This window comes from Pelobates fuscus, chromosome 1 (genome assembly GCF_036172605.1).
Source record: "Pelobates fuscus isolate aPelFus1 chromosome 1, aPelFus1.pri, whole genome shotgun sequence".
Taxonomy (NCBI): Eukaryota; Metazoa; Chordata; class Amphibia; order Anura; family Pelobatidae; genus Pelobates; species Pelobates fuscus.
In genome coordinates this window covers 148,980,612-149,007,340 of record NC_086317.1, presented here as the reverse complement: position 1 = coordinate 149,007,340, position 26,729 = coordinate 148,980,612, and the positions used below count along the sequence as shown (strand labels likewise).

The 26,729-nt window shown below is 42.8% G+C and overlaps 1 protein-coding gene across 1 annotated transcript; it reads left to right on the top strand.

Moving 5' to 3' along the window:
• The first annotated feature begins 1,650 nt into the window (after nt 1-1,650).
• On the top strand, nt 1,651-21,329 carry HSD11B1 (hydroxysteroid 11-beta dehydrogenase 1). Its single transcript, XM_063450902.1, has 6 exons — nt 1,651-2,122; nt 6,506-6,636; nt 10,258-10,369; nt 17,811-17,996; nt 18,563-18,706; nt 20,304-21,329. The coding sequence occupies exons 1-6, from the start codon at nt 2,035-2,037 to the stop codon at nt 20,525-20,527; spliced, it is 885 nt and encodes a 294-aa protein (XP_063306972.1). The 5' UTR covers nt 1,651-2,034; the 3' UTR covers nt 20,528-21,329.
• Nucleotides 21,330-26,729: the final 5,400 nt, after the last annotated feature.

Sequence of the window (26,729 nt, the reverse complement as noted above, 5' to 3'; positions counted from 1 at the left end):
AAGAAAGAAGGCTGGGGGACCTGTCTTTCTTGCTTTTTTATGGTGACTATAGTAATCATTTAATATATGGAGTGTAAATCGAACTAGGAGAACTTAGTTTATATTTATTTTCACATTCAAGTTTTTAGGCTTATCCACTTTTTATTTAGAATGATGTTCTCTTATATGCTCCCTTTTTGCTATCCATTCTTCTCCATATCTTGTATGTGCAGTGTCTATTGATGTATCAAGTATTTCACAACCTTTATATGTTTGTTGTAAAACCTCTTTTACCTGTAGGGTTAACTTTGGTCTGATTACATAGCGAGACGTCATCTCTGACATCACGAGTCTCGATTTCATTTTTTTTTTACCCTCCAATGATATCACTGCGCATGTATATAATGGTTATTTTATTTTTCACTTTGCACTTTGTCTTGATAAAAGTCCATGCGGACTGAAATGCTGACTGACTTGAATATGTGCTGAATAAAAGCATCAATTATATTTTTGTACTACACCTCTGAGTAAACTCTCCTTATTGTATTATATTGTGGCTAGAGTCAGCACCGAGGCATTCACAAGACCGGGGAACTTGAGTGCTAGGGCAGCACAAAACCAGGATACACCACTGGTCTGACAGTGTGTGTTTGTATGAGTGTGTGTTTGTATGAGTGTGTGTCTCTGTCAGTGTGTGTTTATATGAGTGTATGTCTGTCAGTGAGTGTGTCTGTTTAGGTACCTTCCCCTTTGATCGCATGAGAAAGGTGTATTTACTTAACGTTTTTACGCTCAACCAGTTTTGACCCAGAAGAGGAGCTAAGACTCCATTTCCTGTGGTCAGAGAAATTTTTCCACAATACTCACCTTCCTCTGTGATCTCGCAATGCCTCCTTTCACTATTCTCGAATGTCCTGTCACATAGAAACTACCGAATTTCGTACTAACAGAATGAGTACAGTTTGAGAGAGGCTGTGTTATACCAACCTTTTAAGAAACTATTTCAGGTTTACATTTGCACAAATATTCAGTACGCACAAAATTTGTGATCAGAAAAAATTATGCACAAGAGAAAATTTCTGCACATATCAAGTACAAAAAATTTGAGGGAACATTGTATGTGACCTCCGCAGCTGTGTGACTGCATTGGCATAACCAGGCCTTTAGCTAGTTCATGCTGCAATTTGGCTAAATTATATACCAGCATTTACTCAGGGCAATCCAGCTCATATCTTTGAATCTTTCCGAACTTGAAAAGTTTTGGGATAATTTGAATTCAAGTTAGAGGCATAAAATTCTAACGTATATTTTACAAGGCACCAATTTGCCTTTGAAGCATATTTGCAAATGTTCTGACTCATCTCCAAACTTGTATCAAAACTGGATTTTCTAATCAAATTTACTTATTATGTTCAAATCTTGCAAATACTACTACTTTTCACAGAATTATTTTTAATATGTCACTCTGCACCCCCACCCCCTTTTGTTACACTAACATTCTCATTCATATACTCCTGGACTTCGATTCATATGCATGTACATTCACACACACACACACACTCACACTCATCACATTCATAAATAGCCTCAATATTTATTATTATTTTTATATTATGAGGCCCAGCCAGCCATTTTTTCTACTTTTTCCTGGGAGAAAGCTAAAGTGGAGCTTTATCCATGAGGTCCAGTGGAGACCTACTGGGACCACTCTTTGAACTGATTGCACAGAGCTGTGCCTGCTCTGGAAAGAAGGAGGTTCTCTTTGCCCCTTTTTTCCCATCTGACATTTGGGCAGAACAGCCCCCTCCTCCCCCGGCGAGTATGGCACAGCACTGGTACTGCTACTTGTGTAGGGAATGCAACAATGTAATCTCTCAGAATGAGATGCATGCTCGATCACTACAAGCTGTACAGAGTTCAGATCGAATTTGAAAGCAGCAGAGAACCCAGACCCATCCCCTTGGTTCACACAAAACATACTGATCAGATTAGCTTGTTAAAGTCCTTTTATGAACGCAGTGTAACTCAGTCTACAACTGCTGTGCCGCCATCATCATGTCTCTGCTGAGCAAGGTTTCTGTTGCCTTACTTGCAATCCTGTTGGCTTATTATTTATACTCTGGAAATGATGGCTTTGAACCATGTGAGTATCCATTGATTTTTCTCCATCATGACGTTCTGAGCAGTTATTTTGTGCCAATCAAAACTCTCCCGGTAGTGCAAAAGTAAATTTTAACACTTTAAGAACCAATTCCATCGTAACAAAAAACAGCATTAAAAGCTCTTACATCTAAATAATGTCCCATTCTATAGAATGACTATTGCAGGACTATGTATAGAGATGTATGTTGCTAAAAGAGCAGGACATTCCATACTGGATCAGGGTCTTTATGGACCAAATTGTGGTTCTTAAGAAGTTCTAAATGGCATTTAAACAGTGAATTGGATCTATATTGTATATTTACCATATAGGGTCTCAGACCTGCCTCTGTTTGCCTGTCTGCCCACTGGGCATGTCTATATAATGTTGGATGGGGGAGGGAGACAACTTTGTTTTAACTTTACCATACAATAAGTGTGTAATATTTCTTCTTAAACTGTATGCCTATTTTATACATGATAAATTTACATACGGGGAGAGGCAAAGGTCACTGGATATTTAGATGCATTTATGTATGCAATGTATTAATTCATGCATTCAATCAAAATAAAAGCCTTATATCTTTATTATTTCTGCCATTTATTGCCATGTTTGATGACATGTCTCACTTTTTCTTTTCTTTAATGTTTAATCACCAACAATTATTCATCCTTAAAGGGACATTATAGTCATCCAGACCACTTCAGGTCAATGAAGTGGTCTGGGTGCAATGCCCCTCAGGTTTTAACCCTTCACATGTAAACATAGCAGTTTTAGAGAAACTGCTATGTTTACATAGCAGGGTTAATCCAACCTCTAGTGGCTGTCTTCCTGACAGACGCTAGAGGTGCTTCTGCGACGCTGGATGCAAAATGCTTTCCTGTGGACTGTTAGAATGTGCGCGCGGCTCTTGATGCGCATGCGCATTCCGCCCCACTCGGGAGCTGATGTCGGCGGGGGAGGAGAGGTTGCTGGATTAAGGTAAGTGGCTGAAGGGGTTTTAACCCTTTCAGCATCACGGGAGGTTGAGGGTCCCCCAAGGATTATATAGTGTCAGGAAAACGGGTTTGTTTTCCTGACACTATAGTGATTCTTTAATCAAAGCAGCATTGTCACTTGTTGCATTTTTTACAAAGATTCTACAAGTTAACACTAGGTGGCCAACGTTAACAGGTAGGGAGATATACTTACCTTAAAGGGATACTATAGTGCCAGGAATACAAAGCTGTATTCCTGGCACTATAGCTCCCTGTGCCTCCCCCCTCCCTCGCACCCCCACCCCCGTGTTAAATAAAGGGTTAAAAACCCTTTATTTACTAACCATATCCCAGCGCCAATGTCCCCTGGCGCTGGGTTGACGCTCCGCCACCTCCTCTGTCCCGCAACAAGTGAGCACTAATGTGTATGCGCTGCAAATTCCTTGCGCACATTAGACCTCCCCATATTCAAGCACTGAATCAATGCTTTCCTTTGGGGAAAAATCTGATGCTGGATGTCCTCGTGCAGAGCGTCCAGCGACAGATACCACCCAAAGGTCAGTTTTGATCCAGAAAGCACTTCCAACGGCTGTCTGGGACACAGCCACTGGCGGCAGACTTAGTGCTGCAATGTAAACATTGCAGCACTGTTTAAACTACTGCAACTAAGTGCAAAAGGGACATTGCACCCAGACCACTTCAATGAGCTTAAGTAGTAGTGCCTATAGTGCCCCTTTAAGCAGTCCCTTCTCATTGTTGCCATATTCTTGCCACCATATTTGTTTGGCTCCAAGTGACTTCGTCTGCCAGGAGCCATAGTCACTATTGTAGTCATTAGATGTTTATGTGAGGTGCGGGATGTTCCATAGATATTATTGTATATTTACAATGAGGTGCAGTAGGCAACGATGTCAGTTCCTTTTTGCTAAAGGTTGACAGTATGAATAATGTCCAACACTGTAAACAACAGATTTTCATAGAGAATCTGTAATTATAAAACAAAGATGGCTTTTGCCTCACCCTGTATATAGAATATGATGTATATACAAAAATTGCAAAGAAAGAACACATTTAATAGATATTATGACGGTAACTTAAAAAAACTTAAAAAATATTATACAATTAATTTATTATAAATTATTCACGTACAACTGACATACTTTATTATATCTAGATTTTCCAGTTTACACAATACCTTAATATTTAAGAGCAACTATAACTAGAAGAGAGATGTTGCCCTCACTATGATCAACACGTTACCGGTGTCTCCAGGAAGTTGGTCAAATGCCACTGATTTCTTGCTTGTACATAAAGGTGCAATCAGCTGTAGACATTGATCAGACCATTAACCTTGGGCATAACCAATAAAACAGCTTTTCACCTATATATGCTCGTCATAAACTTGGGAAAGCAGCATAGTTAAACATTTGATCTGATTTTTGAGTTTTAAATTGTACATATTCTATATTATTTAACTTCTTGCACACCTGGATCTTGGCAGACTACTTGTGTGGCCCATTAGTTTAAACATAACAAACCTTGTATCAGGATCCCTTAGTCCCCTTGTATCATGATCCCTAATGTCACCTAATATGAGTAAGAGGAGTTGAAGCCACTCTGGAAGCCACCCCAGTTGCAGAGTCAGGAACGACAGTGATGGAAGGGAGCCCGAGAGCCCATCGGGAAGCACATAACCCCATCTACACCCTCTTCACCTACTCATCAGTAGAGGTCAAGGAGGTCCAGAGAGACCAATAATCTTGCTGAGAGTGTAAGTAAAATAAGTATACATAATGAGTATGTAATTTTACTTTTTCAGCATGATCCAAATAATACTGTAGGTATAACCAGGGCCGGCCCAAGGCATTGTGCTGCCTGGGTCAAAGGATGAAATGCTGCCCCCCCCCCCCCACCCTATCCCCAACCAAACCACACTAAGCAAAACACGCCCACATCCATTATGTTATGCAGTGTCTGTATAGTGGATGCAGAGTGTGTATTTGTGTAGTGGATGCAGTGGCTGCAGTGTCTGTGTATTGCATGCAGTGCGTGTAGTGAATGCATTGTGTGTCTGTATAGTGGATGCAGCATGTGTGTATTTTGTAATGGATGCTGTGTGTGGATAGCGGATGCAGAGCGTATGTTTGTGTGTGTATATAGTGGATGCAGTGTGTGTGCATAGTGGATGCAGTATGTGTGTCTGTATAGTGGATGCAATGTGTGTGTCTATAGTGGATGCAGTGTGTGTGTATAGTGGATGCAGTGTGTGTGTATAGTGGATGCAAAGTGTGTTTGTGTGTGTATAGTGGATGCAGTGTATGTGTGTGTAGTGGATGGATGCAGTGTGTGTTTATGTGTATATAGTGGATGCAGTGTGTGTATGTGTATATAGTGGATGCAGTGTGTGTATTGTGGATGTAGTGTGTGTGTATGTGTATTGCATGGAGTGTGTGTTTGTGGTGTTGTAGTGTGTTTATGGTGATAAATTAAATGTGGGGGTGAGCAGTTTTTTTTAATGTTTAAAATGTATCCTTCCCCCGCCCCCCAACCTCTTACCTGTGGGCAGGGAGGTGGGATACAAGATTCACTGGTGGTCCAGTGGAGCAAGAGCATTGCCATGCTCTTGCCATTGCCATGTATGCATTGCGTGCCGCGCAGAGCTTTGCCATGGCAACCCGTGGTAACACTCTCGCTATTCGCAAGAGTAGAGTACTGGCTGCTGCTGGAGGTGTAAGATTACTCTCAGGGCCACCTCTTCACTGTCCTCCAGCAGGAGCTTGGAACTGCACATATATATAGCGGTACTCACTATATATATGTGCAATTAGGTGGCCCGGCACTACACATGTCTGTAAAGGTCAAAATGCCTCCCATGTCACAGTGCCACCTGGAGTAGTGGCCCCACTGGGGCCAATGGATGGGCCGGCCCTGGGTATAACTCATCAGGCTCTTACCCACCTTTTCACACAATGTACTGTAAGGATAATCAGCTGGGCCCAAGGAGATACATAGCCATATAGACTCCTATAACTATGGCCCCTGAGGGCCAGAAGATGCCCAGTAGAATAATACACTTCATCAAGGACCCATTATGCGCCCATTCTCCAGGGCATGGGCTTTAACAGTTATTAATACGCCCCCTTACAATTAACCCATCTGGGTGTTCCCAAGCCATAGCCACCCCCAAAAATCAGTCCCTTCCTACCGTCTTACAATAATTAAAGTGAGGAGGGGCACACAATCTTAAAAAATAAACTATAAAAAATGAATATTCACCACTGGTGAAGTTTAGTTGAAATATTTACTTTCTATTGAACCTAAATAATAATGCCCCAATTACTACAATGCTAAGTTTTATTTGCACACAATAGCCTAATCTGTTTTGTCTTTCTGTGTGTTTTTTCAACAGCCATGCTAAAAGGAAAGAAAGTAATAGTTACTGGAGCCAGCTCTGGTATTGGAGAGCAGATGGCATATCACTTGGCGCAGATGGGATCTCACATCTTAATTACTGCACGTACAGAAGAAAAGCTGAAAAAGGTAAGTATCATTGTGCTGTGTAGCTGCTGTATATTTGAGAGGTTTGAACAGTTCTATAGAAACATATCCAACCAATTTTCTGTACATGAATTTTCTGTACATTGGTAGATGTTAGAGCATTTCTGCTACTTTTCTTGATGCTAGAATGAAGCCATGCTCAAGTCTCAAGCAGAGTAGATTGAACTAGGATAAGATATTTGGAAAATGCTCAGTTGGTGTGAGAATTAGGTTTATGGTGCCCCCCAACCATGGGAAAAACAAAATTGTCACAAGCTCCTATTACTATCAAGGGCTCAAGTCAAAGCTGAAGAATTTTCAAGTATACATTTGCTCTTTTGCTCCGTCATTTCATGTATATAATGGTATTTCACATAATTATGAGATGTTATTGGAAATTGTCTCCTTTATTTAGTGCAAACAAAAGCAAATTTGAAATAGCTCAACAACACAAATGCTTCAAGTGGTTTTCCCCCAAAAATACAACTTGTGACCTCTCCAGTCTCAAAATTATTCAACCCCCTGAATAGTATCCCTCGCAACAGTAGAAATATGCAAAACAGGTGCTGTCTCAAGCACAGCTGATGCAACTAATCAAGGGCTTCATTAGCTACACCAGGTGTGCTTGAGCTGGAACACTAGCAATACCTGAACTGGCTAGGGATTTGTTGAGTGTCAAGTTTGACTGCATGTTAGAAATATGGCTAAGTCAAAAGAATGATCCACAAAGTTAAGAGAAGAGATCAATGCCTTTCACTAAAAAGGAACAGGATACAAAAAGCTAGCGAAGGCACTGAATGTTCCTAGAGACTTTATTGGATGCATAGTTTGCCAGTTCAAAGTTGAAGGAACAGTGGTTACACTACCTGGACTACGCTATCAATGGGGCTAAGCTATCAATGGCTGCAACCAGACTTCTGAGAAGTTTCTCAGAAGGTTTCCATGCCAGAACTCCAAGACTTGCACCACTATTGACCCAAAAGCACAAGAAAAGTTGGCTCTAGTATGCTCAAAATCATATAAATAAGCCATAGAAGGTTTGAGATTCCTTTCTGTGTGCCCATTGGATCAGCGGTATGTCTGGAAGAAGAAGAATGAAGCATATGCTGAAAAGAACACTCTGCCTACAGTTAAGCATGGTTATGGCTCGGTGATGCTCTGGAGTTGCTTGACATCCTCTGGTACTGGAAACCTGCAGTGTGTGGAAGGGGAGATAGATTAATTGAAGTATCAGGAAATGTCATGCAGTCTGTGAAAAAACTGAAGCTTGGGCGTCATTTGACCTTTCATCAAGACAATGATCCCAAATATACCTCAAATTGGTTGCAGATGAAGTCCTGGAAAATTTTCCATTAGCTATCACAGTCACCTGACTTGAACACCATAGAAAATCTCTATGCAGCCCACAGACCCAAGAATATTACTGAACTGGAGGCCATTGCTCATGAGCAATGGACTAAGATTTCTCAAGAACGCTACCACAGCAGGTATCTGGCTATGCATCTCATTTGCAAAAGAGTGCTACACTAAGTACTAAAGATGCTTGCCATGAAGGGGCTTATTAATTTTGAGACTGGAGAAGTCATTATAAGTTTAATTTGTAGTTGAATTTGGGGAAACAACTTGAAGCATTCATTGTGTTGAGTTATTTCAATTGTTTGATTTGTTCATTGCAAACAAGCTGAAAGTCTGTACATTTTTACAATAAACCTGATTTTCAATGGGGGTTGAATAATTTTGAATACAACTTTATCACCATGGCTAACAAAACAGGTTCCTACTAATGCCATTGTTTTTGTGATAATTGTTCCACTTTTAGAAATGTGCCAATTTTTTATTAACAATATTTGAAAACATTCCCTCCAGTGTTTTGTATGAATAAATACTTTCCTCTCTTTGACTATATTTGGTGTAAAATTTGAAACTGTTTCACTTTGTGTTTACCTACACAGATATAGCATATTATTAACATGATACTAACATTTAATGTGCAAAATGAGAAATATAATTGTATTGTAACAAATATTTTTATAGCATGCTTATAGCGACACTGTCACTCGTGGGGTTATGTTACTTTTTCGCTTAGACCCTCCAGAGTTAAACGTGAGCTTGCAAGGTGGTGCAAAGTTGGAGAGAGGTGAGGTGGATATACTTAACAGATGCTGCTCTCGCATTGGAGCCAACATTTGGTTTAGTTGTCTTCAGCTACTGTGGGTTTCATCTTCTAGGTGCCATGTCACAAAACAGGGGTCTGTGTAAGACTCTAAGAGATTATATAGATCACCCTATGTAGAATATTGCATATTCTATGTTTCTATTGGTTATTTATGGATGTGTGTATTAACATAAGTAACATATGGTATGGTAAGTCACAATGTTTTCTTGTATGAGAACTCTGGAATGTGGATTGGGGGTCTTGTCCTCATATGGCTAGAGTTATGCTCTGATGTCAGAATGGGCACATCTGTATAGTAACTGAACAAAGGAACATGAGGTCTCTCTCTCTCTTGGCTCTTCTTCCGGTACAACAATATAACTCGCCTTTTAGAAGTCCAGCAATTACCATCTGCTGTCGAACATCCATGATCATGTAACATCTTTTGTTGTTTTATTATGTATCAGTAACTAAGAATAAACCGTAAGAAACCGTAAGCCAGATTGCGTATTAGTACTTTTCATTAATATAGACGTATATTAATGTCGCGAGCCTTTGACCCAAGACTATATATACAACAGACGTATATATCAATCAACTGGAGAAATCACCGAAATACACAGAAGAAGCAGAATTTATTACACCCTAGAACAGAGGTAGGCAACTTTCGGCATTACAGATGTTGTGGACTACATCTCCCCTGATGCTTTGCCAACATTACGATTGTAAGAGCATCACCTGATTAAGTCCTCAACATCGGGAGTGACGAAGATTGCCTACCCCTGCCCTAGAAAATGGCTATTCCCAACAGATGTTAGTTACATATGCTGAAAAAATGCCAAAATCAGACTGCTTAAAGAAAAAAGTAGTCCCTAATTAGTAGTTTTAATTGCTTTGAGAAACACATAAGTGACAGTGCCACTTTGAATACAACTTGTGTGTTAAAGGTAGTACCATAACTAGATGTGATTTTCCAGTGCAAAAATAGCACAAAATATCAAAGTGTTCATATACAAAATAAAAGGGTGTCGTAGGAGCATTGTTCAGTGCTCTATACTCACCACCCACCCCAGTTTTGGTAACTGACCAATTATGGTATTTGTAACATACTGCATTTTTTTTTTTTTATGTGCTTTAACTACATATGGTTTGGGTAACGTCATGAAATTGAAGCTAATCTAAGTGGCAAATGTGTAGATGGTGAGCATAACGCTTAGCAATACAAAGTGCATGCCAGCACTGCGGAATATGTTGGCACTTTATAAATTGCAGTAATAATAACAATAAGAAAAAATTGTACAGATTTGGTTATTTGACATGCTGAGTTATATGGTGACATCTAGTTTGCTGTCTCTCTCACCCTCATTATGTTGGAAAAACCTTGCTTTATACAAATTGACATAATTTGATGTTACTTTAGTATAAATATGATAATTATGTATCAAGTAATTCTATCCATTTCAATTTAGGTGGTTGAAAAGTGTGTAAAATTAGGAGCAGCGTCTGCTCACTACATCCCTGGAAGCATGGACAACATGACCTTTGCGAAGCAGGTTGTGCAAGAAGGAAAACGCTTATTCAGTATGTCCCCAAGCACATAACCAATGTATCGTTACCTACCCCTTACACCATGCCAAAACTCCTTTGCTTAATAGTCTATTGGCCTCAGCATCATATGCCGATTACTAGCCTTAATCATAAAGAGCATTTTTTTTCTCCCAGGCTAAAATCTTTGACCAATATGTGTACAGACTGAAGATGTCCCTTATGTTTAATCTATTATAAACATAATGCTGCAATATATGTTTCAAAACAATACACTGAAAAAAATATTTTTTGTAAAAAGATACAAATTTGTCGAGTTCCTGAGCTTGTTATAAATCTTTAGGCAATATTACTTGTAAAGTGAGCATGGGCCCAGATTCAGGAAGTGACACGGTCAATCATGATGCTCCCTTAACTTTCTATGGCGACGCTCGGTTTACCCCATACATTTCTGGACAGCAGGGTGTTATTCACATAGCAGCGGTTTTGCAATTCTTTTCTTAGCTCCCAGAAACATTTGCTGTCTTGCCTCTCAGAATAATACAACCATAAGTGATGACATTGCATGCAGCTTTTTCGGAGCAAAATTAAGGCATTCGTTGGAAGGGAGGTACAGAATGTGCAAGCTTCTGAAGAAAAAAATATTTTAAAAAATAACTAACTGTTGCCTATGCATTCACTCATTCGTGTGTGAGGACATGGAATACCCCTTAAATAACCATCAGTGGCCAGAAACACTATTGTAAGGAAACCAAGTTTAGACAAACCGCGTTCGGTAGTTTCCTCCCGAAAGGTCAGAGTCTAAGGTAGTGCGAGCTTGCTGTGATAGTTACAGGAACCGAAATCCATACGGAATAAAACAGCTGCATAAGATAATTCCCTTGTTACAGCATACGAATTCCAAATAACAGTCAGAGTCCAGGTTCAGGATACAAGTAGAACTAACGTTTATTCACACACATGACTTTTTATGCAGGTCCCCATGCAAGGGGACATCCCACAGGGAGGAGTAACATTTATCCAATCCCGAACAGTAAAAATATAAAACACACCCAATACAAACAGGCAGTTCCCTCCCCTAGTCCTGGAGATAATCAGGTCTGATATAGTAACAACCTAATTATCTCCAGGCTGAAAATTCACTATTTTCCCCAATTTCTGGAACACCCCTTTATACCTGGGGTATCCCCACAAATGCTATATCCCCTGATAGCCCCGATCCGGGTGACCAACATATCCAAATTTCACCCGGATCGGTTCAGGGGTTCGCAAAAAGTATGGAAGTCCTTTGTGACCGGTCCACTGGGGGCGGACTGCCCAAAATAGTTCCAGAGGTTCGTGTGGTTTTGCCGGTCACTTCAGAAAAAGGGAAGAAATGCATAAAAGTACCGAATGAATTCCCCTGGCTCCTAGCAGCGATTGTTCCCCTCATTCGTGTGCGTATTTGTACCGATTAGCGCTCTCCTAGCTAATCGGTATCACTAGTTCCAGCGTTCGCATGATGGGGACCGGTGATTGGGAAGTCGAGTGTCCGATTTTAGTTCCAGACACTCGACGACCAAGTCCCGCTGCCTTTGTTTGGCGAAAACAAGATGGCCGCGGTTTTCTCTGCCACGTGGCGTTCGACAGTACGAACGCTGACCGCACACATAGAGGGTGAAAGTGATGCCGGCTTTGAAGTTAAGTGAGCCCGGGGTGGTCTCTGTTCGGCAGTCCCATCTGCCGAATGAAAAGTACACAAAAAGGCAAGAACTATGCAACAAAATATCTAATAATATAGTCATTTCTTCACACTGCTCCCCTATAAGTCCATAGGTCGGCATACCCGCCTAGACCCTGTCGGGTTGGCTTGGGGATGTCCGAGAAGAGTAGCGGTTTAGGAGTCCAGTTCGGTCTGGCGTGACAGGCCATCCGCATTACCATTTTGTTTTCCGGGCCGGTACTGCATAGTAAAATTATAAGGTTGAAGGGCTAGGCTCCACCGTAATAGCCTGGGATTGTCTCCAGCTACCCGGTTAAGCCATACCAGGGGGTTGTGGTCCGTCATAAGGGTAAATGCCCGCCCATACAAATAGGGCTGTAGCTTCTTGAGGGCCCACACGAGGGCCAAGCATTCTTTTTCTACGGTGGCATAGCTGACTTCTCGGGGTAACAGTTTACGGCTGAGGTATGCCACCGGGTGTTCCATGCCGTCTGTGCCCACTTGGCTTAGCACGGCGCCCAGTCCGAACATGGAGGCATCTGTGTGTACAAGAAATTGTTTAGTGTAGTCGGGTGCTGCCAACACAGGAGCCTCACTCAATGCCGCTTTAAGCTTCTGGAAAGCGTCCGTGCACTCTGGGGTCCAGGAAACCTGTTTGGGGAGGGCCTTTTTGGTAAGGTCGGTGAGGGGTTTGGCCAGGGCGCTGTACTCTGGGACAAACTTTCTATAATAACCGGCCGTCCCTAAGAAAGCTAGTACCTGGGTTTTGGTCCTAGGTTGGGGCCAGTTCGCTATGTCCTCTACCTTCGCTGGCTCGGGACGCTGTCTACCGGAGCCCACCCTGTGGCCGAGATACTGTACCTCGGCCAGACCTACGTGACATTTGTCGGGTTTTAACGTGAGCCCTGCGAGGTGGATTCGTTGGAGTACCCTGGACACATGGCCCAGATGATCTCCCCATGTGCGGCTGTAGACGGCAATATCGTCTAGATACGCGCATGCGAAGTCCTGAAACCCCTCCAGGAGCCTATCGGCCATCCTCTGAAAGGTAGCCGGGGCATTCTTCATCCCAAAGGGCATAACCTTGAATTGGTATAGCCCGAAAGGGGTGACGAATGCCGACTTGGGGATGGCCGCAGGCTCCAAGGGGATCTGCCAATAACCTTTGCACAGGTCCAGGGTAGTCAAGTAGTTCCCCCCCGCCATACGGTCTAAGAGCTCATCTATTCTGGGCATGGGGTAGGCGTCTGTTATGGTACGATCGTTAAGCCTCCGATAGTCTACACAGAAGCGCGTGGTACCGTCGCGCTTCGGTACTAGTACTACCGGGGAGGCCCAAGGACTTTGCGAGGGTTCTATTACCCCTAACTGTAACATATCCCTTAGCTCGGTGAGCATACTCTCACGCACTGCTTCCGGGATCCGATATGGTTGTTGCCGCAGTGGCGTCTCTCCCTGGGTTTCCACGCGGTGTACCGCAGCGGAGGTATAGCCTGGGGTGGCTGAAAACATCTCTTGGTATTTCTGCAGCAGTTGCGTGGCCTCACCTTTCTCCAGGGGGTTTAAATTTTGACCCAAGCTTACTTGGTCAATAGTACAGGGAGCGGTGTCTAGTAAATCGGGGAGGGGTAGTCCCTCACTATCTTCTGTGGCGGGCGCACACACGGCGCCCACATCCTCTGTTCTCTCAAAGTATGGTTTGAGCATATTCACATGGAAGGCTTTGGTCAGCCTTTCATCTGAGCATTTGCTCACGATGTAGGTGGTCTCGCTAACCCGTTCTACCACCTTAAATGGTCCCTGCCATGCGGCTTGTAGCTTATCCTTTTTAACTGGCTTCAAAGCTAACACCTTCTGCCCTAATTCTAGTACTCTATCTTGGGCTCCCCTATCGTACCATTTCCTCTGGTCCTCCTGGGCCGTCTGCAGGTTCTCCCGAACCGATGCGGTGAGCGCCCGCAGACGGTCCCGGAACTCCAGAACATACTGGACGATAGGGACTCCCCCCTCGTCTGTATTGCCCTCCCAGTGCTCCCGTACGAGCTCCAGTGGGCCCCGAACTTTTCTCCCATACAGGAGTTCGAAGGGGGAAAACCCAGTGGAGGCCTGGGGCACCTCACGGTAGGCAAACAGAAGGTGGGGGAGGAATTTTTCCCAGTTCTTGTGGGACTCCGTAAATGTTTTTAGCATCTGTTTTAGAGTGCCATTGAAACGTTCACAGAGCCCGTTAGTCTGGGGATGGTACGGGGCGCTGAACAGGGGTTTCACTCCACAGCTCTGCCACAATTGTTGTGTCAGGGTAGCCGTGAACTGAGTTCCCCGATCGGATAGGATCTCTTGTGGGAAACCTACTCGGGTGAAAATCTGAATAAGGGCTTCGGCCACGGTCTCGGCCTCTATATTGGTGAGGGCGACTGCCTCCGGGTACCGAGTGGCGTAGTCGACCACGGTTAGTATGAACTTTTTGCCCGACTGGCTGGGTCGGCTGAGGGGTCCTATTAAATCTACCGCTACTCGGTGAAAGGGCTGTTCTATAATAGGCAATGGGTGAAGTTTGGCCTTCCGAAGGTCTCCCCTTTTTCCCACCCTTTGGCAGACGTCGCACGTCCTGCAGTAATACTTGAGGTCCTGGGTGACCCTGGGCCAGAAGAAGGTTTGGGTTAACCGGTCTCTTGTCTTTTTAACCCCTAAATGTCCTGCTAGGGGAATGTCATGACTGAGTTTTAACAACTCAGCCCGGAATTTACGGGGTACAATTAATTGTCTTTTGATGACCTGGGTGGCCCCCTGTCCCACCCCCTCGGTCACTCTATACAGTAACCCCTTATACCACTCAAATTTTTCGTGCGGGTTGTTCCCTGGGGTAACGGCCGCTGCCTTCCTATAACCCTCTAATGTGGGGTCGGTACGCTGCTCTTGTTCAAACCCCTGGGGGGTATCCCAGAAAGGAAAGGTAGGATCGGGTAAGGGGGGTATTTCGACTCTTACCTGGTTTTCCTCAGAGTGCAGCGGAGCTTCCAGTCTGGCTTGAGCTCGGGTGGTAACTGGGTATGCCTCGGCAGGGGGGTCTCGGGCCAGTTGAGAGGTCAAGCATCCTACATCATTCCCCAACAAAACCTCGGCGGGTAGTTCTTGCATAATCCCCACCTCCAGCTGTTTGGACCCGGAACCCCAATCAACAAGGATATTAGCGGTGGGCAGTTTGTGAATAGCGCCCCCAGCCACCCTCACAGCGACTGTGCGTCCGGTGCGAGCTTGCGCTCTGATCGTGTGAGGTTGCACCACAGTCAAAGTAGCCCCAGAGTCTCTCAGAGCCCGGGCCCCCACGCCATCTACGGTAATCCATTGGCGGTGGTGGTCCCGGTTGTCACCCCCAGCTTGAACTGGGTTGACCTCGTGTAATACACTCCACTGTTCTTCCTGGTTAGGAACACCGGTTGTGCCTTCCTGTTGCACACAATGAGCAGCTGCCCTGGGTTGTTGTGGGGGTTGCCTTTCCCAGCTTCCCCGGTTTAAGCGAGGGCACTGATTCTTGTAATGCCCTGGTTGCTTGCAATAATGGCACACTGCAGGAGGACGTGGTGTGTTTGCTGGGTTCGGTGAAGGGTTATTCATGGAGGGTCTAGGAGGGGTAGGGGTTGTTGGAGCCTGGTAGTTAGGCTTAAAAGGTGGTCTGCTCACCCCTTGCTCCTTCCTCCTATTATCTTGATACTCATCCGCTAGCCTGGCGGCTTCCTCCACAGTTTTTGGTTTTCTATCTTTGACCCAGTCTTTTATGTCCTCTGCAGAGTGATTAAAAAATTGCTCCAGTAACATAAGTTGCAAAGCATCCTCCAGAGTGGTTGCTTGGCAGCCCTTCATCCAATTGCGGGCCGCCCGTTGTAGCCGAAAAGCCCATTCCGTATGGGAATCTCTCCCAGTCTTCCTCAGCTCTCTAAATTTTTTTCGGTATGCCTCCGGAGTTACAGCATATCTGGCCAACAAAATGTCTTTTACTTTTTCATAATTATGTATGTCCCCCTCAGGTACTGCTCGCAGCGCCTCGGCTGCTCTACCGGACAATTTACTGCTAATGACTGCAGCCCATTTTGTGGAGTCTAATCCCTCCAGCGCACATTGACGTTCAAAGTCTTGCAAGTAACTGTCAATTTCCATCTCATTGTCATTAAACGATTTAAAGGCTGCGTAATTTACCTTCTTTGGTATCTCCCCAGTACTTCCCGGGGAGTGTAGTAAATCTCCTTGTGCCGGCCTATCCCGGTCCTCTCGTTCTTTTTGCGCTTGTCTGGCTTGTGCCATGACCTGCAAAAGCGCCTCTGTAGTTGGGTTGGGTCCCAATAGACTGACCATCCATCGGATGTCCTTTTGCATCACGGTTTCTTCCTCTTGATCCATCTCCGTATTACTGGTATTATCGCTCTGTATTAATTCCGCAATTAACGTGGCTTTTGTCTTGTTACTTGCCACTCTGCCTCGAGCTTCCAGTAAATCTTTTAGTGTGGTTCTTTTAAGTAGCTGGTACTGCTGAGCCATTCATTCCCTTGCTTGGTTTGTAACGTCCATTCGGGATTCGAATCCCTCCGCTTGCCACCAGTTGTAAGGAAACCAAGTTTAGACAAACCGCGTTCGGTAGTTTCCTCCCGAAAGGTCAGAGTCTAAGGTAGTGCGAGCTTGCTGTGATAGTTACAGGAACCGAAATCCATACGGAATAAAACAGCTGCATAAGATAATTCCCTTGTTACAGCATACGAATTCCAAATAACAGTCAGAGTCCAGGTTCAGGATACAAGTAGAACTAACGTTTATTCACACACATGACTTTTTATGCAGGTCCCCATGCAAGGGGACATCCCACAGGGAGGAGTAACATTTATCCAATCCCGAACAGTAAAAATATAAAACACACCCAATACAAACAGGCAGTTCCCTCCCCTAGTCCTGGAGATAATCAGGTCTGATATAGTAACAACCTAATTATCTCCAGGCTGAAAATTCACTATTTTCCCCAATTTCTGGAACACCCCTTTATACCTGGGGTATCCCCACAAATGCTATATCCCCTGATAGCCCCGATCCGGGTGACCAACATATCCAAATTTCACCCGGATCGGTTCAGGGGTTCGCAAAAAGTATGGAAGTCCTTTGTGACCGGTCCACTGGGGGCGGACTGCCCAAAATAGTTCCAGAGGTTCGTGTGGTTTTGCCGGTCACTTCAGAAAAAGGGAAGAAATGCATAAAAGTACCGAATGAATTCCCCTGGCTCCTAGCAGCGATTGTTCCCCTCATTCGTGTGCGTATTTGTACCGATTAGCGCTCTCCTAGCTAATCGGTATCACTAGTTCCAGCGTTCGCATGATGGGGACCGGTGATTGGGAAGTCGAGTGTCCGATTTTAGTTCCAGACACTCGACGACCAAGTCCCGCTGCCTTTGTTTGGCGAAAACAAGATGGCCGCGGTTTTCTCTGCCACGTGGCGTTCGACAGTACGAACGCTGACCGCACACATAGAGGGTGAAAGTGATGCCGGCTTTGAAGTTAAGTGAGCCCGGGGTGGTCTCTGTTCGGCAGTCCCATCTGCCGAATGAAAAGTACACAAAAAGGCAAGAACTATGCAACAAAATATCTAATAATATAGTCATTTCTTCACAACTATCAGCCTTCTCAAATCTCCGTATGAAAAGATCCTTCATTTTTTATAAGTACTGAGAAATGGAAAATGTCAGTGAATGCCATTTAATCCTGTCTGTTTTGCAATGTGTTCCATTTGCTAATGTAGGTGGACTGGACATGCTGATTCTAAACCACATTGGTTATACTTACTTTAATTACTTTGATGGAGATGTGGACCATGTACGAAATCTCCTGGAGATCAATGTTCTGAGTTACGCAACCATGACTGTAGAAGCTCTCCCCATGTTGAAAAAAAGCAATGGGAATGTGGTAGTTGTGTCTTCATTTGCAGGTAAATATTTTGATGGCAAATATCCTAGTTTTATATACTGCTGCTCATAGCACTTAGCACACACTCAGGAGTACTCTGGTGCTCAATGTTTTAAACGTGTGTTTCTATTGTAGACACACAAACAACATCAATCTTGCAGCTGATGCTGACACAATGCTGTGGAGTAATTTGGAGAAGTAAAGTATCCGGTTACTTGTCCTCCGTAGTGTGTGCATATGTCCCAAGTGTCTCTATTTAGCAGGGACAGCCTCTATTTTGAGCCCAAAGCCTGTATGCATCTGTGTGTGTTAGTGTGAGTGTATAATTGTGTGTCTGTGTGCGTATTTGTGTGGAATTTATTTTCAAATGTTGGCAACCATGATTTCCGGAGCCAAAATCGATTTTCTAAAGTTTTCAGTGCACATATCATTGAACTTGCTCAATTCTTGGAAATTACCATCAGTGGATGTTCACAGGTCAGATTTCTGTGAATAAATTTCCTTTTTTTTCCCTTTTTTCTGTAATTCTGCAGTAACTGAAGGATGGAAGCTCTGATAAACAGTTTTATTAACATTTTTCTTATACAGGTAAAGTAGGCTTACCGTTTACTGTGCCCTATTCCACTACCAAATTTGCCTTAGATGGCTTTTTCAGCTCTTTGCGCATGGAATTCAAGCAACAGAAAACAAACGTTTCCGTCACATTGTGCGTCATCAGCTATATAGACACAGGTAAGTGTGTGAAAATTAGTTTTTCTTAATCTAGAGTCAAATATTTACTCTTAGTTTAGTTTATAGGCAAGTATTATAGACAGTTTAAATCCTCTAGTTTATAGACAGTAACCACACTCATACAGTTGCATAAATAAAGGATGTCTACGCTTTTTTCCGAATATGTCACATTTTCTGTATCCCAAATCTCAAAACTGTCATCTTAGTAGAATAAGGGTATATAACATAACATATAATTATATAACCTTGAAAAAAAGGTTCTTGCTCTTCTAAAAGACAATTCTCTATAGCCCCCACCCATTAGCAGGGGGCATGGGCTACTGAAAACTATAGAAAGGAGTGAACATGTCTTTGCCCAGCCCCTTACCTCTCACCCATTTGTGGCCAAGTCCCCCCTTTGGTGACTAGGAGCCCTCAAGCCCCTAGCCACCCCCACAATAAGGAAAAGCCTTAGTTGTCTTCTTTTTTTCTTGCATCTTCTTTTCTTCAGCTGTCAAAATATATATGCCAAATAATAATCTATAGCCACTGACAAAATAAAAAAAAAAAAATTGCAAGCCAACCAATCAAAGCACTCTGACAGGCAAGTCTCACTTCTTTCGAGACCTGCGTTTGAACATTTTCACGCAAGTCTCAAAAGAAGTGAGATTTGTCTGTCAAAACACACTGATTGGTTGACTTACTTTTTTTTTTTTTTATTGTTTCTGTAAAAACATCGGGGTGAGGGGTACAGGGTACAGAAATTGAAAAGAGGGAGGGGGGGTGACTTACTATTTTTAATAATCGTGTCAGTCGTTATGTTTTGTTTTTTTTGTCTTTTGTGAAATTACACATTATTATTATTAATATTGCCATTTATATAGCGCCAACAGATTCCGTAGTGCTTTACAATACTATAAGAGGGAGGATTTAACTATAAATAGGACAATTACAAGAAAACTTACAGGAAATATAGGTTGAAGAGGACAAGAGGACCCTGCCCAAACGAGCTTACAGTCTTTAAGAGGTGGGGTATAAAACACAATAGGACAGGAAATAGCAATCAAATAAGGTGGGAGTGAAGCAGAGTTGGAGGAGAGAGTAAAGTGCTGCCCTTTAGGAGAGAGCACGAGACAGGTATGTGAGGTAGAGGTTACTCTGGGAGGCCATAAGCTTTCCTAAAGAGATGGGTTTTAAGGCACCTCTTAAATGATTGAAGACTAGGGGAGAATCTAATGGAGGTAGGCAGACTATTTCATAGGAAGGGAGCCGCCCGAAAGAAGTCCTGCAAGTGTGAGTTGGCCATACGGGTGCGAGCAACAGACAGAAGAAGGTCATGGACAGAGCGGAGAGACCGAGAAAGGGCATAGCTATGGGTCTGTGAAGAGATATAAGAGGGGCTAGAATTGGTCAATGCTTTATAGGTATGGGTTAGCACTTTGAATTGACTCCTATAGGATACAGGAAACCAATGTAAGGACTGACAGAGGGGTGAGGTGTGATAGTATATATTCTGGATTCATGGACAATACTAAAAGGACAACATTCTTTTAAGATTGGGTCATCTAATCTGATTGTTTTATCAAAATCAACTAATATAAATTCTTCAATCTTGCAGATTCAGCAGTAAATACTGTGTCTGGTGTCATCCAGCAACCAGCAGCTCCAAAAGAAGAATGTGCACTAGAGATTATCAAAGGGGGTGCCCTACGGAAAAGGGAGGTATATTACCAATATCAAGCCACAAAGATCCCGTTGCTGTTACGGGACTGGGCTCCAGAATTTCTAGAGAACCTTGTTCTTATGAATTACGATGTGACTAAACTCAAGCAGAAACAATGATTGTTCCTCCTACCTAGTTGTAGCTTAAAATAATAATCACCGTCACTTCAATCAAATCATTTACATAAGACAACAGCGTGGCAAAACCAGGACATTTGTTAATTTTCATGTGCTTTGATTTTTTTCCACGAGCTGTCACCAACTGCGCTAGAAGGCATCTTCTGTCATGATATACAGTAGATGCCTATGGCCACATGGGATGTTCCATAGATTTTGAAAGATTCCTGCATGCAAGCACTACTATCCAATGATTATGTTATTATGGTAAGACCCATACACAAGTGACAGGTTAACTTTAAGGAGCAAAGTGTCTTAATAAGTACTGAATCCCAAATTTAAAAACAAAATGTATATTAAAGCACCGAGGGAGCAATATCTGAAAGTCGTCAAAGCTTTAACATGCACTTTGGCACCTTTTTCACACAAGCAAAGAGAGGTCTGGCATGAGAATAAAGGACCTTTAAGATTAACTTTTAATTTCTTACCATATAAATATAAATAAGCTACATTCACATTGTACATGGTAACAAAACAGCCTTGTTTGTTGTAATTGAGACTACTGCATATTAAAACGATAAATGGTGCTTTTAAATTTCATAGCTATTATTTGGTGGTGTTGGTTATCTAGATGTACTTCAAACAACTGGAGGGTGATACGCTTATGTCTGATTTTTAGTAGACAGACAAACAGACTTGTCTTGACTTTGATTTGGTAATGTATTATAATTGTAATGCATTAAAAATATGCAAAAATGTCTAATGTTTAGAAAAATGAAATAGAAAAGGATATTGGCCTTTGAAAGGACCACTCCAGATTGATTTTTATTTTTTTTCTCAAATAAAAATTACTCTTTAATAGATATATGCATGCGTTTTTCCTGGTTGTATTAATTGGTGGTATATATTAAAGGAGCTCTTTTGTGGAGGCTTTGGAGGGAGAAGACAGGCATGCTAAAGTATAACGTGCCTGTTACTTCCACTAGGTCAGGGGAACTAATGGAAGGAGGAAGCAACCTTCCCTGGTTGTCTGAATGACAGCCAGGGGGGTGTTCTGTAATTTAATTATAAAAGTTTCAATCTGTCCAAGAAACCAGCATTCTTATAAATTGTGGTTAAAATCGGATTATTCTCACCCATAAAGCTGACGTTCTGTATGGGTAAGAATCCAATCCAGTCAGGAGTCTCTTATTCTTGATGAATTCAAAGTAGATTTCAAATTTAAGGTGAAAATTCTCTATGTCAGCTATGCTTTCATTTCAGCTACTCTAGCCTTAAATTTGAAATTCACTTTGAATTAACTTTGATTTGTCACGCTGGTGAATGACTCTGATAATGTTATTATCTCAGCAGCTCATTAAACAAGCAAAACATCTGTTAAATCCTGCGTGTAGTAATGTGTTATTGAGACGATTAAGGGATAATTGTGATCCACAGCAAATAATACAGATAAGAACATTGAGTCTTTAACTCTGGATTTGGCTAAACATGGGGTTTGGATAAATCCGGTCCCCATATCACTTTGGATTCTCAGTGCTACCAGTCAGTTGAATTGAGACCCGCTTGCTCTGGGATTAATCTAATGACAGTGTTTTTCATGATTTATTTTAGTATATATAAAATTACAATTAAAGAATAAATCACTGAGGTAATATTATAAATTAAAAGGACACCCAAGGTACCATAATACCCTGTAGTGGTTATGGTGGCAGGAGTCCCTGGACACTTGTAATCTGGCAATCTGTATAAATGATTTTACACTTATCTTCCTATGTCAGTCCTCACAGTCATTATAGTCTGGTTTGATAAAGTAGAAGTTCATTCTACCGCGTTATCATACCAGCTTATATCAGGCTTGGACAATATTCATTGGCTGACAGCTGTCAGGTGACACTAACAACTTCTACTCTCTCAGGCCTATCCAGTCAGATGCACCCCATGGATGCCTGACATAGCAAAGTAAATTTCAAACTATTTGTGAAAAGTTTGACAGATTGCCATCAGACAGCACCCGAGAGACGTGGCACCATAACTACTTCTATGTGCTGTAGTGGTTATGTTGACTAGAGTGTCTCTTTAAGAAAGGGCCATCAATCTAATATTATGTAGGAGCCAACAGATTAGCAAAATTACACATCCTGGGATTCATTTTAGTCCTTGGGATACATGTATTACTGCTTTCTCTCCAAGGTCTCAGGTAGATCATAAGTGAAATCGTGTGATAACGAACATGGGAGTGGACTTTGTATAGGTGATAAAATCTAGCAGTCTGTCATATATTAACTCTACTGCGACAACAATAACCTCTTACCTGCATGTTTACTAAAGTATATTGGTAGCCTTCACCCACTAGTGAGTGGGAATTTATGAAAGTGTAAACCTTTTGTGTGTCACAAGTACATGTCCCTTTGTGAGATTAAAGCAGTTGTGAGGATCTTTGCAATGTTTACATGTTACCAATCACAATAATAATCATCAGAAAACCATTTCATGTTGTATTCTTTTTATTTTAATGACAAATTAATTATATCTATTGATAAGACTTGAGGTAATCAAGGGACCTTACTACATGAAATTCACATTGATAAATTGATATTTATCTGTATATACCCTAGAATCTTGATATATAACTAACTATATATAATGTTTTATGTTGCATAGTTATATACGCTAAAAAAAGATTTGCGTCCATCAAGTTCAGCCTTTCTCACATTTGTTTGGCAAAAAAAGTGCTTTCCAATTTTGCAATAAACTAGGAGAAAATTTTCTCGACCAAAACATTGCAGTCATATCTCTCCTTGGATCAAGAAGCTGTTACCGCACATATTACAAATTATATACCTGAATATTATGTTTTTGAAAGTATTCATCCAGTTGCTGTTTAAACATCTGTACATACTCTGATAAAACCACCTCTTCAGGCAGAAAATTCCACATCCTTATTGTTTCTACTGTAAATAATCCTTTTCTTTGCCTTAGACTAAGTTTCCTTTCTTCAAATCTTAGTGGGTTACCATATGTCCTATGTATAATCCTGGTTATGAATAGATTTTCAGACAATGGTTTATATTGGCCTCTAATATATATGTATACTACTATCATATCCACTCTGAGGTGCCATTTCTCTAAAATAAACATATTGAAATGTTCTTCATAACTAAAAGTTTCCATCCCTCTTATTAATTTTGTAGCCTACCTCTGCAGTTTTTCTAGTGCCATAATATACTTCTTTAAAACTGGTGCAAATGCTCACTGCAAATTAAAGATGTGGACTTCAGATTGATTTATATTTAGAGGCAAAATTATGTTTTCATCTTGAGAATTAATGCCCTTTTTATGCATGACAATACACTACTGGCCTTAGCCACTGCCGATTGGCATCGCACATTGTTGCCTAGTTTGTAATCAATAACAATTTCCACATCCGTCTCCCATTTAGGGTGTGAATTGCTTGCTCATTCTTCACCCCAAACTGCATAACTTTGCATTTTTATACATTGAATTTCATTTGCCATTTAAGTGCCCAATACCCCAATCTATTTAAATCCCTCTGCTGCATGGTAATATAAACTGCTCACATTGCATTACCTTTGTGTAATCTACACACACTGACACACAATTTTCAATACCCGTTTAATGTCCATTTATAAATATGTTGAATAGACGTAATCCCAGAACAGACCCCTGAGGGACACAACAGCTTGAAAATTGACTATTAATAACTCCCCTCTGTACTGTATCCTTCAGCAATGTTTCACCCAATAACAAGAGTTTTGATCTAAACCAGGGCTTCACAATCCGTGGTACCCTTACCCCCAGGGTTACAATCCAGTGCTCCCAGGGGTATGTGGAGAAAAAATCACAATGGCGGCGGTGCATCCACCCCGCATGAGCCAGGAACCACATGGTGTAGGTCCATTGTGTGGCCCATGCCCTTAGGGTCACCCGATTGACTGGTGCCATGAGGGACACAGTCATGTGCTGTGGCGCTTTAACAGCATGACCGAGCCCCTTATCTGCAGGGAGAGCTGGGAGGAAGAGAGAGAGCTGTCAGGCGCTTCCTCCCAGCTCACTCATACACAACCAATGTGGGTGCCACAGGGATGGGGGGGCAAATCGGAAAAGAAGCAAGCCCCCAACTCCCAACAGACCCAGCATGCAGAAGACACCCTACTGCACCAAAAGGTAGGAAACTGGAGATTGGCTAAAATTGTAACTTATGTGTGTTTTGGGTGTCTGTATGTCTGTATGTAAGTCATTGTTTTTAATCTGTATGTGTGTCAGTGCAGTGGCGGATCCAGAGCCTGATCTCGGGAGGGGCACTTGTAGATTATTTAAAGAAATAATCCAGGCACAATAACCACTACAGCTCAGTGTAGTAGTTATGGTGCCAGTAGTGCCAGGATCCCATCCCAGAGTAAGTAGTCAACTTCCCTGGGGTCTGCTGGGATATAGGGCATAGAAGCAGTGATGTGTGTTAGGGGTGAAGTGTGTGTGAAAGGTGCACTGTGTGTGTGTGTGTGTGTGTGTGTGAGCGGTGAAGTGTGTGAAAGCGACAGTGTATGTCAGGGTTGCAGTGTGTGTGTTAGGGGGCAGTGTGTGTGTGAGAGAGCTGCAGTGTGTGTCAGTGAGCGGTGCAGTGTGTATGTGAGGGTGGCAGTGTGTGTGAGAGTTGCAGTGTGTGTGTGTTTGGGGCAGTGTGTGTATGGGGGGCAGTGTGTGTAGTGTGTGTATGGGGGCAGTGTTTGTGGGGCACTGTGTGTATAGGGGCCAGTGTATGTATGGATGTGCAGTGTGTGAATGGGGGCAGTGTTTGTGGGGTAGTGTGTGTATGGGGGGGCAGTGTGTGTATGGGGGCAGTGTGTGTATGGGGGCAGTGTTTGTGGGGCAGTGTGTGTACTGTGTATGGGGGCAGTGTGTGGCTGGGGGCAGTGTTTGTGGGGCAGTGTGTGTACTGTGTATGGGGGCAGTGTTTGTGGGGCAGTGTGTGTACTGTACATGGGGGGCAGTGTTTGTGGGGCAGCGTGTACTGTGTATGGGGGGCAGGGTTTGTGGTGTAGTGTGTGTATGGGGGAAGTGTTTGTGGGGCAGTGTGTGTATGGGGGGCAGTGTTTGTATGGTGGGGAAGGAGGGTAGGGAGGCTTTTTAAGATTTTTTTTTTAAATAAAATAAATATAATTTATGTACCCCTCCCTTCTTACCTTTACTGGGAGGAGGGAGGGACATTTCACGATCCCTGGTGGTCCGGTGGGGAATCCCTGGTGGTCCCAGTGGTTAGAGTGAACTCTAGCCCGTGCTACAGGGCTAGAGTTCACTCTCGCGAGAATTGGAGCGTTGCCGTGGCAACGCTCCGTGCTCGCGAGAGTAGGACCCGGAGGAGCTACAGGTAAGAGCTCACGGGTCCTCTCTCACTCCCTCTGTGATCTCCCTCCCCGGTCCGCAGGCACATTGCAGTGCTGGCACATGGACAATGCCAGCCCTGCATTAGCCGGCAGGGGAGTATCTCGGGGAGAGGGGGGGCAATTGCCCCGTTGCCCCCACCCCCCTGGATCCGCCACTGTATCTGCAAGTATGTCTGTATGTCATTGTTTGTTTGTATCTGTGTATCTGCAAGTGTGTCTGCAACTATGTGTGTCTGTATTTGTATCTGTGTAGCTGCATGTGTCACTTTGTGTATCAGTGTGTCTGTGCATCTACATGTGTGTCAGTGCTTGTTTTTGTGTCATTGTTTGTATCTGTGTCTTTGTGTGATTTTCTGTGACTGTATCTGTATGTCAGTGTTTGTATATGCATGGGTGTCAGTATGTTTATAAGTGTATGTGGGCAACTGTACATGTGTCTGTACATCTGCATGGGTGTCAGTGTTTTTATCTGTGAGTCTGTGGATGAATCTGCATGTGTGTCATTGCGTGTATCTGTGTATGTGAATGTGTGTCGGGGTTTGTAACTATGTTTGTATTTGTATGTGTCAGCTTTGTTTCCCCCAAACCAGCTTCAATGGTAAAATAGCAACACCCGAAACAACTAACAAGTGCAGTAGAAATAGGACTAGTGTGAGCACATTGGACCAACAACCAACATTATGCCATTAAGAGAAGAAAGAAGGCTTGAGCAATGGATGATGCATCCCTACATCTCCTGCTTCTGCCGTGCAATACAATCTATATATCTTGCTGTGTCATGTGTCTTATTATTTTTTTTTTAT

Coding starts and splice junctions, on each gene's coding strand:
- HSD11B1 (XM_063450902.1), top strand. CDS start 2,035: ATGTCTCTGCTGAGCAAGGTTTCTGTTGCCTTACTTGCAATCCTGTTG. Junction 6,637..10,257: donor CAGAAGAAAAGCTGAAAAAG/GTAAGTATCATT, acceptor ATTTCAATTTAG/GTGGTTGAAAAGTGTGTAAA. Junction 18,707..20,303: donor CATCAGCTATATAGACACAG/GTAAGTGTGTGA, acceptor TCAATCTTGCAG/ATTCAGCAGTAAATACTGTG.